Here is a 15,616-nt window from a genome sequence, read left to right on the forward strand (position 1 = left end):
AACACATAGTGTAGTTGAACAATCAAAGTAAATTATGAGTAGTATCGAACACAGTACTCATCACTATAACTTGTCTGACAGAGGCCAGATCAAGTTTTTTACATAGCTGTATTAATTTGGTTCCCAATGTGCAATTCCTCCATGGTAACCACCATCACCACTACTGTGGTTTTGGGTCATGGTACTTAGAAAGCTTCCTGGACTTAAGTGCCATAAGTTAGGTGTTCAGTAATTTTTATTCCATGGATAAGTGACTACAGATGCTAAAACCAGAATAGAATAGGATGGGTTGGAGAAACGAGCAGGGAATTTTAGCCTGTAGTTAAACGAGCAATAGTTCAGGTAACAATGGTCAAGAAACACCCACTGCGGTAAAATCAAGGAAACATGAGATCTGTCCAACAAGTTAGGGGCCAAGTAATGGAGGTAAGACAGTATCAGGATGCTGTACCATGAACCTAACATCTGCATAGTCAGATGTGAAAGGGTCAGCTAATGAAGATCTTCAGGCACTGTGAAGAATCTGAAGAGTAGTCAGAAAAGCTATATTTCACAACAGGTCAATTTAAAGTCTAAAAAAAGTAAATTGGCCGCACATATGGAGCTTCTTTAAATAGGATGGACCAGCCATGGCCACCACAAGCTATTTTGTGGCATTCCAACTTGCTCCAAAAATGACTGAAATGGCCATAATCCTTGAGGTGGAGATAATGGAGTCCAAAGGGGTGAGATTATGACAAAGCCTCTGTCATGAACGTTGTACTCGCTGGAGTTAAGGTAGGCTTTCTTGGAGCCCAGTACGATAAGCTTTTTGGAAAGTGATGGGAAACAATTGTTAGGAGTCCAGTCTGGTAAGTTTTTGGAAAGTGGTGGGAAACAATGACCAAACCATTGTGTCCTAGTATAGGATTTGCAGCAGTGCTATGATGGTGGTCCACTTTGATTTTTTTCAAGATGCCCCTCTTTTTTGTAAAAGGTCCTGGTGACAATAGTCAAAAACATTGATATTGATTAAACTTTTATGACTTTATTGGTCATATTATTTTTTTCTGGGTATTTTTTTATATAAACTCTGACTACAAAATCTAAATGACAGGAAACAAACAAAACAATATTCAGAAATATAGGATCAAATTATCTTTCAAACTATTATTGCATCTTCCATTTAATGAGGATTGTGAGATTTTGTACAATTAAAAACCTCTGCCCCAGAGACTCGAGCAGCCAATTAAAGGTGACTCTTGAATAAGTATAAATGGCTCCTCACACAGGGCATGTGACAATCCATGACCTGCAAAGACCAGACCTCAACTTACTCCTTAAAGGTAAGATGGATGGCTTCATCATACTAATTATTAAAAAACTAATACACAAAATATATGAAGTCTGAACTAGAACCTTAATATTCCTTCCTCTCAGCATGTTACTAGGGTTATACATTTTAAACCTCTTGCTTTCGGCTTCAATTGGACAATCTATTCCATGCAGTCTTCACGGCAGACAAGAGCCGGCATTTGTACGGGATGGCGATATTATTTTCGGAGGACATTTTCCAGTGCACACGTCCTACAAACATCCCGTTTACTCATTCAAAGAGAAGGAACACCAGATTTCCTGTGACTCGTGAGTCTTTTACATGAATTCTTTCTGAACTAAAAATGTACCAAATCCTGTCTGGTCTATCACAAGGAAAATCTAATATCTATCTATCTATCTATCTATCTATCTATCTATCTATCTATCTATCTATCTATCTATCTATCTATCTATCTCTCTATCTATCCATCTATCCATCTATCCATCTATCCATCTATCTCCATGTTTTTCATGGTTATAAAACTCACATCTATTATAATCTATGGGGCTGCTCACATATCTGTGTTTTTTTGTGGACCAAGTTGTCTACACCTAATCGTGGTGGCATGTCTAATTTTGATGAAATTCGCTAATGCAAGTCTATAGTTTATTGCGCTTTGATATATGTCAGTACTAGGGATGGCTCCATTACGGTACTGGCAATATGAAAGGTGTGTTCATTTTATTAAGCTCAGATTTACTACAGTTTGTTTGAGGTCATTTCAGTAGGTTGGCAGTGATGATTTCAAGGGCCAGGTCAATGTTTTTGTCTATTCTTGTAGGTGGGCAATTGTTTAGCACAAATGAAAGGTGCTGGTCCGATCTGGAACACCATGATGTTGGTTTTCTTTGGGTGGATCGGTAGTGCCCATGTGGAGCTAAATTTCTCCAGGATTTCTAGGTTGTCTTGGAGGCCTTTCTCGGTTGGTGCCAGCAGAAGTAGATCATCTGAATACAGCAGAAATTTCACCTGGACATCACAGAGGGTAATTTCTGATGCCACAGAGAATTTGAGGGTGGTGGATGGTTATTTAGTTGAAGAGCGTTGGACTTAGGCTACATCCCTGTCTGACTCCACGGCTCTGCAGGAAATAAGCTGTTCTTCTCCTGTTCACCACCACATTGCAGCAGTTCTTGGTGTAGGAGCTTCTGATAACAACATAAATTTCTCTTCCTATTCTGCTCTCCATCAGTTTCAGGAATAGGACCCGGGAGCCACACTGAATTGAAGGCCTTTTTATGGTAAATACACATATTGCCAAATTAATGTGGATTGCATGCTTCCAATCCGCACGTCTCCAGCATTTCCATAGCATTTTAGCTGCATTTCCACATCATAGTCCACATATGATACATGCAGATTTTGATGTGGTTTTTGTTGAAAATTTCATCCAATGCAGTTGCAGAGGGGAAAGTCTGCACAAAGAATTACCATGCTCTAGATTGCAGCACCCTGTGCACCTATTCCTGTAGGGTCTTTGCCACTGGAGAACCTTTTGCCCATATATACTAGACTCTATTTACACTGTCCCCTTCTTACGAGTACACTCGCTTGATTATGCCTCTTCATTGTGATTGAAATGCCTTGTAAGAGCGGGAGTCAACACAAGGGGCGCGGCAGGAGATACTAGTTGTTTTATCTTCTTCCCCTAACCCAAGCTCCTGTCTCCTGTCGAAAAATGGGTGAAATCCATCTTTATTATTTTGCACTGGTTCTCTTGGGCACTCTATGAAAGTGTCCCATTTTACTATTACTTGTTTTAGTGGTTATTTGTGTTTGTGTGAACAGAGCTCATTTTATATGATACTAATAAAAGTTAAGTTTTATTCATGACTTGAATTTGTGTAGTAATTTTGGTAATTTGCTGCACCCGATGAATTCTAACAATTTGTGATTAGATTTGCATGAATGGCTAAAACTGGCCAATAACATTTTACACATTGCAGAAGCATAAATGTGTGAGCTTCTCAATAATACCTCGCAAGTATCATATGACATATCAATCCGGAGAGACTATCATAGCCTGCATAAAAGCCTAAGCAGGGAATGCAGTAGCCATGCAAGAGTGATTTCGGAAGTGAGTGGACATCAAATCTTAGCGGTAGAGGTAGGAAAAGAAAACTCTAAAATATTGGACAAATACAACAAGCAGTAATGTGTTCTTCAACTGCAGCACTGCAGAAAATGAGTGTAGTTGTCTGCGAATAATAAAGAAATTCAATTGATAAAGGGTAAGAGAGAGATAGGAGAGGTGATAGCAGCAGTGCCACACTTAGGCTAGGGTCACACCAGCATATATTCTCTTATCTGAGAGAATCGGGCTAATCACACTCTAATCAAACTCTTATCAGAGAGTGATCACAGTGTGATCCAATTCTCTCCGATGAGGAGAAAATGGAAAAAAAAAATTCCACGGACTCATTAGCATGGCTGAGGGCAATCCAAATATTGATCCAACCCGGACATGCTGCAAGTTTTTATGCTGCAAAATCGGACTTGTGCACGGCCCCATAGAATAACATTGGTCCTTTTGCTATATTTTGTTGAATCGCACTCGGACCGAAAATACAGTCATGTGCACGAACCCTTAGTGTGACTGATCAGTGATATGCTGGCATCTGTTGTCACGTTAACATCACTGAGCTCAGCGGCTCTGAGAGGCTTAAGCCGACTACATGGGTACAGCCGCTCATTGATTGACTCCAACTATGTCGATGTTGCGCTACCATTACAGACAAACAACAGAGACCAAGCCAATGGCAGAGACGCTGCGTTGAACCCCTGGAGTATAAGGAATGTTCTGTTTATTTATTTTTTCACAGTGAATTATGCAAACAGGGAAAAGTGTTCCGAAAGGGTACATTTCATTTAATGCACTAAAAAGCAGCAAGCTAGCACAATATTTTTTTAGAGAAAAAAAATAATATGAAATCGGTGTCAGAGATGGTGGTACTTGCTTGTCACAAGCGATTGTTTTGTATTTCTTGTGAAAACATTTTTGTGAAGGGGGAAAAATTGTTTTAGTTTTTAATACAAAATAACTTTCTGAAAAATCCAATTGAGTTGCGACTGTCTGCCTCACAAAGTGTGTGTTGGAAATGTTTAACTAGTCAAATTTTACATCAGAACAATCCACATTATTACAGTGGTCTTTTTCAGGTGCTGACTTTTTGAAAGGCATTCATTACTTGTATTAAAGCTGTCAAACAGTCGCAAATCATGGACACAGCGCAACTCAAACATAACATCCGAGCACGCTAAAGATACTCAGGAAACACCCGAGCATGCTCGTAAATCTCAAGTAACGAGCATGCTCGCTCATCTCTACATATCAGTCATCTCAGTCACAGAAGGATAATGTTACCTCAGAGAGCTACACTGTCAGTTTTAGGGTTCGTTTATTCTAGCGTATAAAAAATCAGGCTCATTCTCATCCAGGAGATTGAGACGATTTTTTGTCGCTTGTCATTCGTACACCGTCCGTGTGCTGTCCATATGCAATTTGTTTTTTTCCTATGCTACAGAATTATAATGTATCTGTAAAAATTGGATGCCATGCTGATGATCTGTATGGCATGAAATTTTTTTCTCGTGCTGTAGCGATTTTGAAGTGAAATCACCGTATGCCGTAGGGCCGGCTCCAGGTTTTCGTGGGCCCCAGGCGAAAGAGTCTCAGTGGCCCCTTAACCCCTTTATGACAGGATACGTAATAGTGCACACCACGTCATCACCCCCTGTTCAGCGCGGGCTCCGGCGCTGAGCCTGCACTAAACCGGGCACATGTCAGCTGATCTATACAGCTGACATGTGCCCGCAACTGCCGCAGGTGCAATCGCGATCCACCCACTGCTGTTAACTAGTTAAATGCCGCTGTCAATCTCTGACAGAGGCATTTAACATCGCCGCGCCTGAAGCACGTCACTTACCCTGCCCATCGGTGACCCCTTCACGTGATTGCGGGTCACTGATGGGTTGTCATGACAACGGCGCTCATAGCCTGCTCATCGCCTGTATGTAGCAGAGGCGATCGGACAGTTGCTGCTTCTAGTCTCCTATGGAGACTATAGAAGCATGCAAAAAGTAAAAAAAAAAGTTTTTAAAACTATTAAAAAATATATATATATATATAAAAGTTCAAATCACCCCCCTTTCACCCTATTCAAAATAAAGCAACAAAAAAAAAAACATATACACATATTTGGTATCGCCGCGTTCAAAATCGCCCGATCTATCAATATAGAAGAAAAATTAATATGATCGGTAAACGACGTAACGAGAAAAAAATTCTAAACTCCAGAATTAAGTTTGTTTGGATGCCGCAACATTGCAATAAAATGCAATAGCGGGCGATTAAAACATTGGATCTACCCCAAAATGGTATCTATAAAAAGTCAGCTCAGCGTGCAAAAAAATACACCCTCACCCAGTCCCAGATCCCGAAAAATGGACACGCTACGAGTTTCAGAAAATGGCGCTGTTTGTTTTATTATCAAACTTTGGATTTTTTTCACCACTTAAATAAAAAATAACCTATACATGTTTGGTGTATACAAACTCATAATAACCTGGAGAAGAATAATGGCAGGTCAGTTTTAGCATTCCGTGAACGTGGTAAAAAAACAAACAAAAAACAACAGTGCAATTGCACTTTTTATTCAATTTCAACGCACTTGGATTTTTTTTCCTATTTTCCAGTACATGATATGGTAAAACCAGTGGTGTCATTCAAAAGTACAACTCATCCCGCAAAAAATAAGCCCTCATACGGCCATATTGACTGAAAAATAAAAAAGTTATGGCTCTGGGAACAAGGGGAACAAAGAGCGAAAACGCAAAAAGGAAATATGCTTCGGTCATGAAGGGGTTAAACACATACCGCAATTCATGATGCACAGATACGGTAGAGAAATATAGGTATAGTACAAGGCCAAAGATTTCACTTACTTCTTCCATTACATGAGTGATATCTATTGTAAATTCTGCAATAGCTTAGAAACCGGCGAATCCTCGCAGTGCACAGTGCAGACCGGACAGTATAGTCCTCCATACAGTATTATGGGCCCCATATATTGCTCCATACACAATAATGGGCACCATATATTGCTCCATACACAATAATGGACTCCATATATTACTTCATAAAGAATCATGGTCCCCATATAATGCTCCATACAGAATAATGGGTCTCATATAATTCTCCATACAGAATAATGGGCCTCATATGATGCTCCATACAGAAAAATGGACCCCATATATTGCTCCATACAGAATAATGGACCCCATATATTTCTCCATACAGTATAATGAACCCAATAAATTGCTTCATACAGGATAATGTACCCTAAGCATTGCTCTATACAGAAAAATGGGCCCCATATAATGCTCCATACATAATGGGTCCCATTTAATGCTCCATATATAATAGGCCCCATATAATGCTCCATACACAATGGCCCCCATATAATGCTCCATACAGAAAAAAAAATTATATACTCACCTCTCCTCGCCGGCTGGAGCTCTTGACTCCTCAGCATTGACGTGTTCCGGCTCTTTGCACTGTGACTGCTCAGAGCAGAGGGTGCGCTGTAGTGATGTCACCACGCCCTCTGTCCCAAGACGTCACAAAACCAAAAGAATCGGAAGACACTGGAGCTGCGGTGGAACAGGTAGTGGTAAGTATTGCAAGTGCCGGATCCCTGAGCAAGCAGGGAGACCCACTCGTGGGTGCTGGCACCGAGCTCCCCAAACTCACGGGCTCCATAGCGCACCAGTGTTCCCGACGGTGAATGGGCCCCCCCGCTTGCTCAGATCCCTGGCACTTGTTCGGGTACGCCGGGTGGTTACGCTGACCCTGGTATGCCAAATACAACTGATAAAAAATGAGCAGATCTGCACTGCCTTATTGAATAACAGTGGTCCGAGTGCAATCCGATTTTTTATCGGATTGCACTCATCCGATTTATACATTAGTGTGAGCAAGCCCTTAGTCAGTTTTCTAAACAGAATGGTCTCCTTGATCACAGCTGACTAAGAGGGATAATTTTTGGACCGTTTTTTAATTTTAATTAACATGAAAAATTGGTCAGTGCACTGTGTTACTAAGTGAGATATTATTTACTACTGGGTTATTATCCATTTCTATTGTGAGGTTATTCTGACAAGCTTTGTTTGTATTAAGGAGCTTGAAATGGCTGGAATACAGTCCTACAATACCTCAGATCATTATATATGTATTTTCAGAGAAATTGCAGTCTTGGTAGTATTGTGACTTTATGAGAATCAAATTTTGGGAAAAAAATTGTCAAATCTAGCAAATCTGAAAAGATTTGACAGTCTCTACTATTTGTCTATCTATCTATCTATCTATCTATCTATCTATCTAGCTATCTAGCTATCTATATCTATATTTAAATATATATATATACACTTATATATACAGTGGATACGGAAAGTATTCAGACTCCTTTAAATTTTTCACGCTTTGTTTCATTGCAGGCATTTGCTAAATTCTAAAAAGTTAATTTTTTTTTCTCATTAAAGTACACTCTGCACCCCATCTTGACTGAAAAAAACAGAAATGTAGATTTTTTTTGCCAATTTATTAAAAAAGAAAAACTGAAATATCACATGGTCATAAGTATTCAGACCCTTTGCTCAGTATTGAGTAGAAGCCCCCTTTTGAGCTAGTACAGCCATGAGTCTTGTTGGGAATGATGCAATAAGTTTTCACACCTGGATTTGGGGATCCTCTGCCATTCTTCCTTGCAGATCCTCTCCAGTTCTGTCAGGTTAGATGGTGAACGCTGGTGGACAGCCATTTTCAGGTCTCTCCAAAGATGCTCAATTGGGTTTAGGTCAGGGCTCTGGCTGGGCCAGTCAAGAATAGTCACAGAGTTGTTCTGAAGCCACTCCTTTGTTATTTTAGCTATGTGCTTAGGGTCATTGTCTTGTTGAGAGGTGAACCTTCGGCCAAGTCTGAGGTCCAGAGCACTCTGGAAAAGATTTTCATCCAGGATATCTCTATTAGTGTTGAGCCACCCCCGTAGTGTTCGAGTTCGGTTCGGTTCGTCGAACACCCGTGTGTTCGCCGAACTGTTCGTCGAACTGTTCGTCGAACACCTTCGAACACCGTTAAAACCAATGGCAGGCAAACAAAAACACATAGAAACACATAGAAAACACCTTCAAAGGTGTCCAAAAGCTGACAAACTGCTCAGAAGACACAACTAACACATGGAAAAGTGACAAGTACATATAGTCATGCGAAAAGAAAAGAGGTGGAGGAGTAAAAGGAGGGGGAGACACAGATATAGGCATGTCATGCCCTTCTAAAATCCAAAAAGTGAGAAGCCGAGACGGCCAGTCCGCTCCTGCCCGTGCCACCTCCGTGTCGCCGGGTTTGTGCCAGAGCCGCGGTGAACCCTGACGGCCAGCCCCCCTCTCCCAATACTGGTGCCTGTCCGCTGGTGGGTCGAGAGAGCCCCCCTGTGGTGGAGGCAGCTCTAAGCTTTTTAATTTAAATTGTCCCTCTAATTTGAATGAATACACTTTAAATCCATTTACAAGGATCTATTGGAGGGCAAGTCTCATGCCAGCAGCCGCGTAATTCCAGCTCCAGTAGCGTCCACTAAAGCTGCTGCAGTTAAAAAGCTTTTATAAGGATCGAGCTCGGCTGTCCACCGCAAGGCATCCTAGTGCCAGTCCCAGCCCCTATACCTTGGGGTGCCTCCTGATGCTCTTCACTAAGTATCCCGTGGTCCCGAAGCATTTCCTTTGAAAAAATTAAGTGTCCAAACTACAGGTGGTGTAGCTTGCTTAACAGCCGGGATAATCCGCTGACTAGCAGACACTGCTACTAGGCACAAAGTATTTCCTGGGCTAGATGCAGTTAAAAATTTGTAAGTAGATACTCTCGTTGGATGCTGAGAAAGCATTCCATAGAGTCTCCTGGCACGCCATATATGATTCTCTTAAAAAGCTTGGGGTAGGGGTCTAGGGGACCCTTTTATAGCCAAAATCACGGCCCTGTATCACAATACGTCACCTAGGCTGAAGATAAATGGAACTGTAGCACCGAGGGCTCGGTTGCTACAGACGTATTGCACCTCACCCAGAGGTGTGATATCTCACTCTCAGATAAGGATAGAGTGTGGATCAGGACCCGACACCTGCATGCATTACACCACATTGCCGTGGGGCAGGGCGACCAATATGCCCCTGAGATGGGCACGACAGTCCCTGTCCCTGGCTGGAGTGGGGGGAGGGAACACTGAGGAAGGGGAACCCTGCAGTGCAGGAGCAGGGAGGAAGCAGTTCCTGGGTGCATTAAGAAGGGAGTATAAAAGGTGGGCACCATCTTAGTTCAGTGCAGAGAAGTCTGAGCAGAAGTGGCAGGGAGCAGGGGCTCTGCATGAGCTCTGCTCCGGAGGCGGGCCTAGTAACAGAGGCCCAGGCCTGCAAGAGGGAGAAGGAAGGAAGAGGAGCGGAGAAGGCTCCAGGAACGAGGAATGAAGGGATCCCAGGGGTGCGGACGGGCGAGTCGCCACCGCACGCCTGAATCCACCTGCGTGGAGGGGTCAGGCCAAAGGGGGAGACCGGTCCCCGAACTAGTGGAGGCAGGAAACGACCCTCAGCTAGAAACCGGAGGCTCTGACATTTTATGTGGCGCAGCCCCTTGCTCCACCCGCTAGGAAGGCACCACATAGGGTCAGGGAAACTGGCGCCAAGTTTACCAAGAGGAGGCCCGAGGCAGCCGGACAGAAGTGTTGGTAAGAAAGGCCAGACAAAGGACACACAAAGGGGGTCCTGTGAAGCGCTCCAAAGTTATCTGGGAGTTGTCTGAGCCCCTCACCTGGTGAGCACAGTACGACGTGGGCAGCCGTTACCTGCAGACGTGGTCTGGATAATAAGAACTGTGAGTAAAGGCCCTGAACTGCATCACTGACTCCGTGTCGTTACTGCTGCTGCCCTGCACCATCACCCCCATCCTCCGCATACACTGCCCTGAGGCTATACTCCTCCCGTGGGGAGTTATGCTACGCTCTGCTGCACCCACAACACCAGCCTTAGCGGTCTGCCCTGTAGCGGCGGTTCACTCTGACCACAATCCACGGGTGGCGTAGTCGGACATTTAAACATCAAAACCACATAAATAGTTCCGCCACTGGTTTGACCGCCCTGAGCCACGGAACCGGATCGCCGCCACGAAGACTACAACCACCAGCATCCACCAAAAAGGGTCCGGCTCCGGGTGTCCCAAGGCCCAGGGGGTGCGTCAGAACATTTTCATCACCTTTCACAATCACCAATGGGACAAGGCAGGGATGTCCTCTGTCCCCTCTCTTATACATCCTAGTGACGGAGCACCTGCTCTCATCAATTCGCCATAACCCCAATATTAGGTGGATTGAGGTGGGAGGCACTGAGTACAAGTGCTCTCTATTTGCTGATGATGTCCTAGTATATATCACTCAATCACATATATCCATCCCTGCTGTTATGGCTGAAATAGATCACTTTGTTACATGGTAAAATTTTAAAATCAATGCAGTGAAGTCTGAGGCCCTCGATGTCTCCCTCCCTAAATCCATATAGGATTCCATCCAGTCCAACTTTCCCTTTGCCTGGCCCTCACAGGGTATCAAATACTTAGGAATTCCTATTCATAGAGACCTCTCCCATCTATGTTATCTTAATTTTGGGCCCTTTATTGAACAATTCCATACAGACCACGGTTGGCAAGTTAGAACTGTAAGATTCACTACGTGAACCACTGGTGTTTTGTGGAAAAGCACATGTACACCGCGTTCCAAATTATTATGCAAAAAGTGTTTAGGAGTGATAAGGGAAGAATTTGTTTGTTTGTCAGTTAAACTCATTGATGGTGATGTGTGTCAGGGCTCTTTATATCACTGTAAGCAATTGCAGACACCTGTGCTAATTAGTTTGGCAGGTGTGTCCAATGAAAGGCAAGACTACTTAAGAAGGCTCTCTCACATTATTAAGCAGCCTACATTTTCTGCCAAAATGGGAAAGAAAAAGGATGTGTCGGCTGCTGAGAAGCAACAAATTGTGGAGTGTTTAGGTCAAGGCATGACTACAATCAACATTGTGCGATGATCAGGATGAAGTGTCTTGGCAATCAAGAAGTATGTAGCTGATTCACAGTACACATGTGTGCGTGCTGATAAGGGCAAATTGAGGACTCTTTCCTACAGGCAATTACGTCAGGTTGAAACAGCAGCGGCAAAAAAGCCTTGTCATAGCAGCAGACAAGTTTTTGAAGCTGCTTGTGCCTCCAACGTCCCCCGAACAACAAGATGCAGGGTCCTTCAGAGGTTTGCAGCTGTGCATATGCCATCCTGTCGACCTCCTCTATCCACTTCACACAAGCAGAAACGGCTCCAGTGGGCCAAACATTACATGAAGACTGATTTCAAAACTGTTTTGTTCACGGATGAGTGCCGTGCAGCGCTCGATGGTCCAGATGAATGGAGTGGAGGATGGCTGGTTGATGGACACCCCACGCAAACACGGCTACAGCGCCAACAAGGAGGAGGTGGAGTAATGTTTTGGGCTGGAATCATGGGGAGAGAGATTGTCGGCCCCTTTAGGATCCCTGAAGGCGCTAAAGATGAACTCCATAATGTATGTGGATTTTCTCAAACAGCACTTCCTGCCATGGTTCAAGAAGAAGAACCGTGTATTTCACAGCAAGATCATTTTTCTGCATGATAATGCACCATCTCATGCTGCACATAAAACATCTGCATCTCTGGCTGATATGGGCATAAAAGGGGACAAACTTATGGTGTGACCCCCATGCTCCCCTGACCTCTACCCCATTCAGAACCTTTGGAGCATCATTAAAAGGAGTGTCTATGATGGCGGGAGGCAGTTCACATCTAAGCAACAGCTCTGGGAGGGTATTCTGTCCTCATACAAAACAATTGAAGCAGAAACCATCCAAAACCTGACAAATTCAATGGACGAGAGAGTTCAGAAGCTCCTTTCGAACAAGGGGTCCTATGTGAAAATGTAACATCACCTAGAATAAAGTTTTGAGTTGAAAACTGTTTGATTTCAGTTTCTAACAACCTGCTAATGCTTATAATTTCAAAAATGACCATTTTTTTGGTCTTTATTAAAATGAAAAGGTTGATCGAAAAGTTTGGGGGATCTAAGAGTGTGGCAACCCAGTAGTCATGATTACTTCGAATTCTGACAATATGAGGGTCATGCTGCAGGTAGTGCAGCAAGAAGGCACTTATGTGTCTTGCGCATCTCGGAGCCCCAAAATTATTTTCCGGGCTAGATGCAGCTAAAAATTATTTTTAATTTTAAATCTGGTGAAGCTTATTATAGATGGCCTAATAGGATCAGTGCTGCACACTGCTACAAAGCCCAAATTATTTTCCAGTCAAGATACAGATATACATGATTAGTAATTTGAAAGCTTAAAACGGTTGGTAGGGTGATTTTAACCAATCATCAAGCTTTTACTCTCCCCAGGATGACACAGGGGTAGAAAAGTCGTTTCGGATCCATGATTTGTTCATCTTTATGAACGTGAGTCTGTCTACATTATCAGTGGAGAGCCGCGTGCGCTTATCTGTCAGCACACCACCAGCAGCGCTGAACACACGTTCAGACAGAACGCTGGCTGCGGGGCATGACAAGATCTCCAAGGCGTAAGTGGCTAGCTCCGGCCATTTATCCAGATTGGAAGCCCAAAAAGAGCAAGGGTCCAGTGACACAGTCGTGGCTTCAATGTTTACTTGGAGATACTCCTGTACCATCGTCTCTAGGCGTTGACTATGTGTCAGACTTCTTGTCTCCTGTGGCCTTGCAAAGGATGGGCTAAAAAAGTGGTGAAATGATTCCGCAAAATTGATGTTACCAGCAGATACTGTGGTTCTGTTACGGTTTGAGTGCTGAACACTTGACGGTCCCACGGTTGGCAAGTTGGAACTGTGAGATTCACTACGTGCACCACTGGTATTTTGTGGAAAAGCACATGTAAGATTCTGCAACAGTCTCTGCTGATACTCCTGCATGCGTGCATCCCTTTCTATGGCAGGAATAATTTCTGCAAATTTACTTTTGTACCGGGGATCTAACAGTGTGGCAACCCAGTAGTCAGGATTATTTCTAATTCTCACAATTCGAGGGTCATGTTGCAGGTAGTGCAGCAAGAAGGCACTCATGTGTGTTGCGCTTCCAGGAGCACCAAGTCCCTGTTGTGTTGGTGGCGAGGTAGCAATCATGCTTCCTTCCTCTGTCCTCTCCCCCCAACCTCGCACAACAGAAATGTGATCAAGGTCTCCCTCATCTGATGAGTCTTCCATCAGTTCGTCCTCCACTTCTTCCTGGGCTCCTGCACCTTCCTCACTAGTTTGGCTGCTACCATGCGCCCTGGTAAAATCATCTCCCCCACCCTCACATGCCTGCCGCCTTGGTGCTGCCGACCGTCTGGACCTTGCAGATGTTAGCCCTTCCGCATACAACTCCTCCTCCTCTACTTCCTCCACCTCCTCTTGTGCCACCACCTGACTCCGAATTCTGTTTAACATGTGCTCCAGCATGTAAATCACCGGAATAGTCATACTGATAATGGCATCGTCAGCACTAAACATCTTCGTCGCCATTTCAAAACTGTGCAGAAGGGTGCATAGGTCCCTGATCTGAGACCACTCCTCCAGCGTGATTTGCCCCACCTCTGAATCTCGTTGGCCCAGGCTATACGTCAGAACGTATTGCACCAGGGCTTGTCGGTGCTGCCACAGTCGCTGCAACATGTGCAGAGTTGAATTCCACCGGGTAGGCACATCGCATTTTAGCCGGTGAAGTGGCAGGCCCAACGACTTCTGTAGAGATGTAAGTCGCTGAGCTGCGGGATGCGAACGGCGGAAGTGAGCACACAGCGACCGTGCCCTCTGCAGAAGGCCATCTAGTCTGGGATAGTGGGCTAAAAATTGCTGGACAACCAGGTTCAACACGTGAGCCATACAAGGCACGTGTGTGACATTGCCCCGGCGAAGGGCCGCACCCAGGTTTGCAGCATTGTCGCACACGGCCTTCCCTGGTTTCAGGTCCAGTGGAGACAACCATTCATGAAATTGGTTCTCCAGAGCTGACCACAACTCCTCAGCTGTGTGACTCACATTTCCCAGACATTTCAATGTAAAAACCGCCTGATGACGTTGAGCCCTACTGCCAGCATAGTAAGGAGGTGTGCAGGATCCCTTCTGCGCAGTTAGAAAGCTTGTGGCATGACCAGACAGGCTTTGGGTGCAGGTGGAAGACCGAGAGGAGGTTGAGGAGGCAGAAGCAGTGGAGGAAAAATGACATAAAGAGGATTGACGCACAACTCGTGGGGACGGCAAGACTTGGACAGCAGCCCCTTGTCCTGCTGTCACCATAGTTACCCAGTGCCCAGTCAGCGACATGTAACGCCCCTGTCCATGCCTACTCGTCCAAGTGTCTGTGGTGAAATGCACCCTGTCACACACAGAGTTTCTCAAAGAAGCGTTGATGTTGTGTGTGACATGCTGGTGGAGCGCAGGCACACCTTTCTTTGAGCAGTAGTGCCGACTGGGCATCTGGTACTGGGGCACTGCGACGGACATAAGGTCTCGAAAATCCTCTGTGTCCACCAGGCGGAAAGGCAGCATTTCTGTAGCCAAGAGCTTGCAGATGGTGAAATTCAACCTCTTAGCTTTCTCATGGCTAGGAGGAAATGGTCTTTTACTTGTCCACATCTGAGGGACCGAGGGCTGGCTATTGTGCTTAGACGGGGTTGATAAGGGTGTCCCCGGCAAACTGCCGGTCTGTGAGGAAGATGCAGGCGGACATGTTAGGTTGCCTTGATCCAAAGGTGGTGCTATCGATGTCGGACAGCGCTCAAGACCAGCTGGTGTTACCACCTCCAAAGAAAATGATGACCTGCCAATCACGCTGGCTGTTGCGGGTAAAGAGGTGGCAGGTCTGCGCCCCAAAACAGGTGTGACTGCTGTCCCCCCAGTCACAGAGGATGAAGAGGCCGCGGATGCACAAGATATGGCAGACGGTGGTTGGCCCGGCCGGCTAGACCGCATTGTAGCACACTGAGCTTCCCACTGCAACTTATGCTTCATGTCCATGTGCCGGTTCATGCATGAAGTACTCAAACTATGTATTTTTTGGCCTCTACTTAGCTTTTGCTGACAAATGTTACAGATAACACGAGTTGGGTCATCTTTATCGATCTGAAAAAATGCC

The 15,616-nt window shown here is 44.6% G+C and overlaps 1 protein-coding gene across 1 annotated transcript in view; it reads left to right on the top strand.

Moving 5' to 3' along the window:
* The first annotated feature begins 1,255 nt into the window (after positions 1 to 1,255).
* The window catches only part of LOC141167399 (extracellular calcium-sensing receptor-like), a 75,777-nt gene continuing 61,416 nt past the window's right edge, over positions 1,256 to 15,616 (top strand). The window contains exons 1-2 of the mRNA XM_073654806.1: positions 1,256 to 1,325; positions 1,489 to 1,623. Coding sequence (XP_073510907.1) covers positions 1,256 to 1,325; positions 1,489 to 1,623 — 205 coding nt within the window. The remainder of the gene's footprint in view (positions 1,326 to 1,488; positions 1,624 to 15,616) is intronic.

This window comes from Phyllobates terribilis, unplaced genomic scaffold, assembly GCF_046119375.1.
Source record: "Phyllobates terribilis strain yellow unplaced genomic scaffold, ASM4611937v1 Scaffold_11__3_contigs__length_659146591, whole genome shotgun sequence".
NCBI lineage: Eukaryota > Metazoa > Chordata > Amphibia > Anura > Dendrobatidae > Phyllobates > Phyllobates terribilis.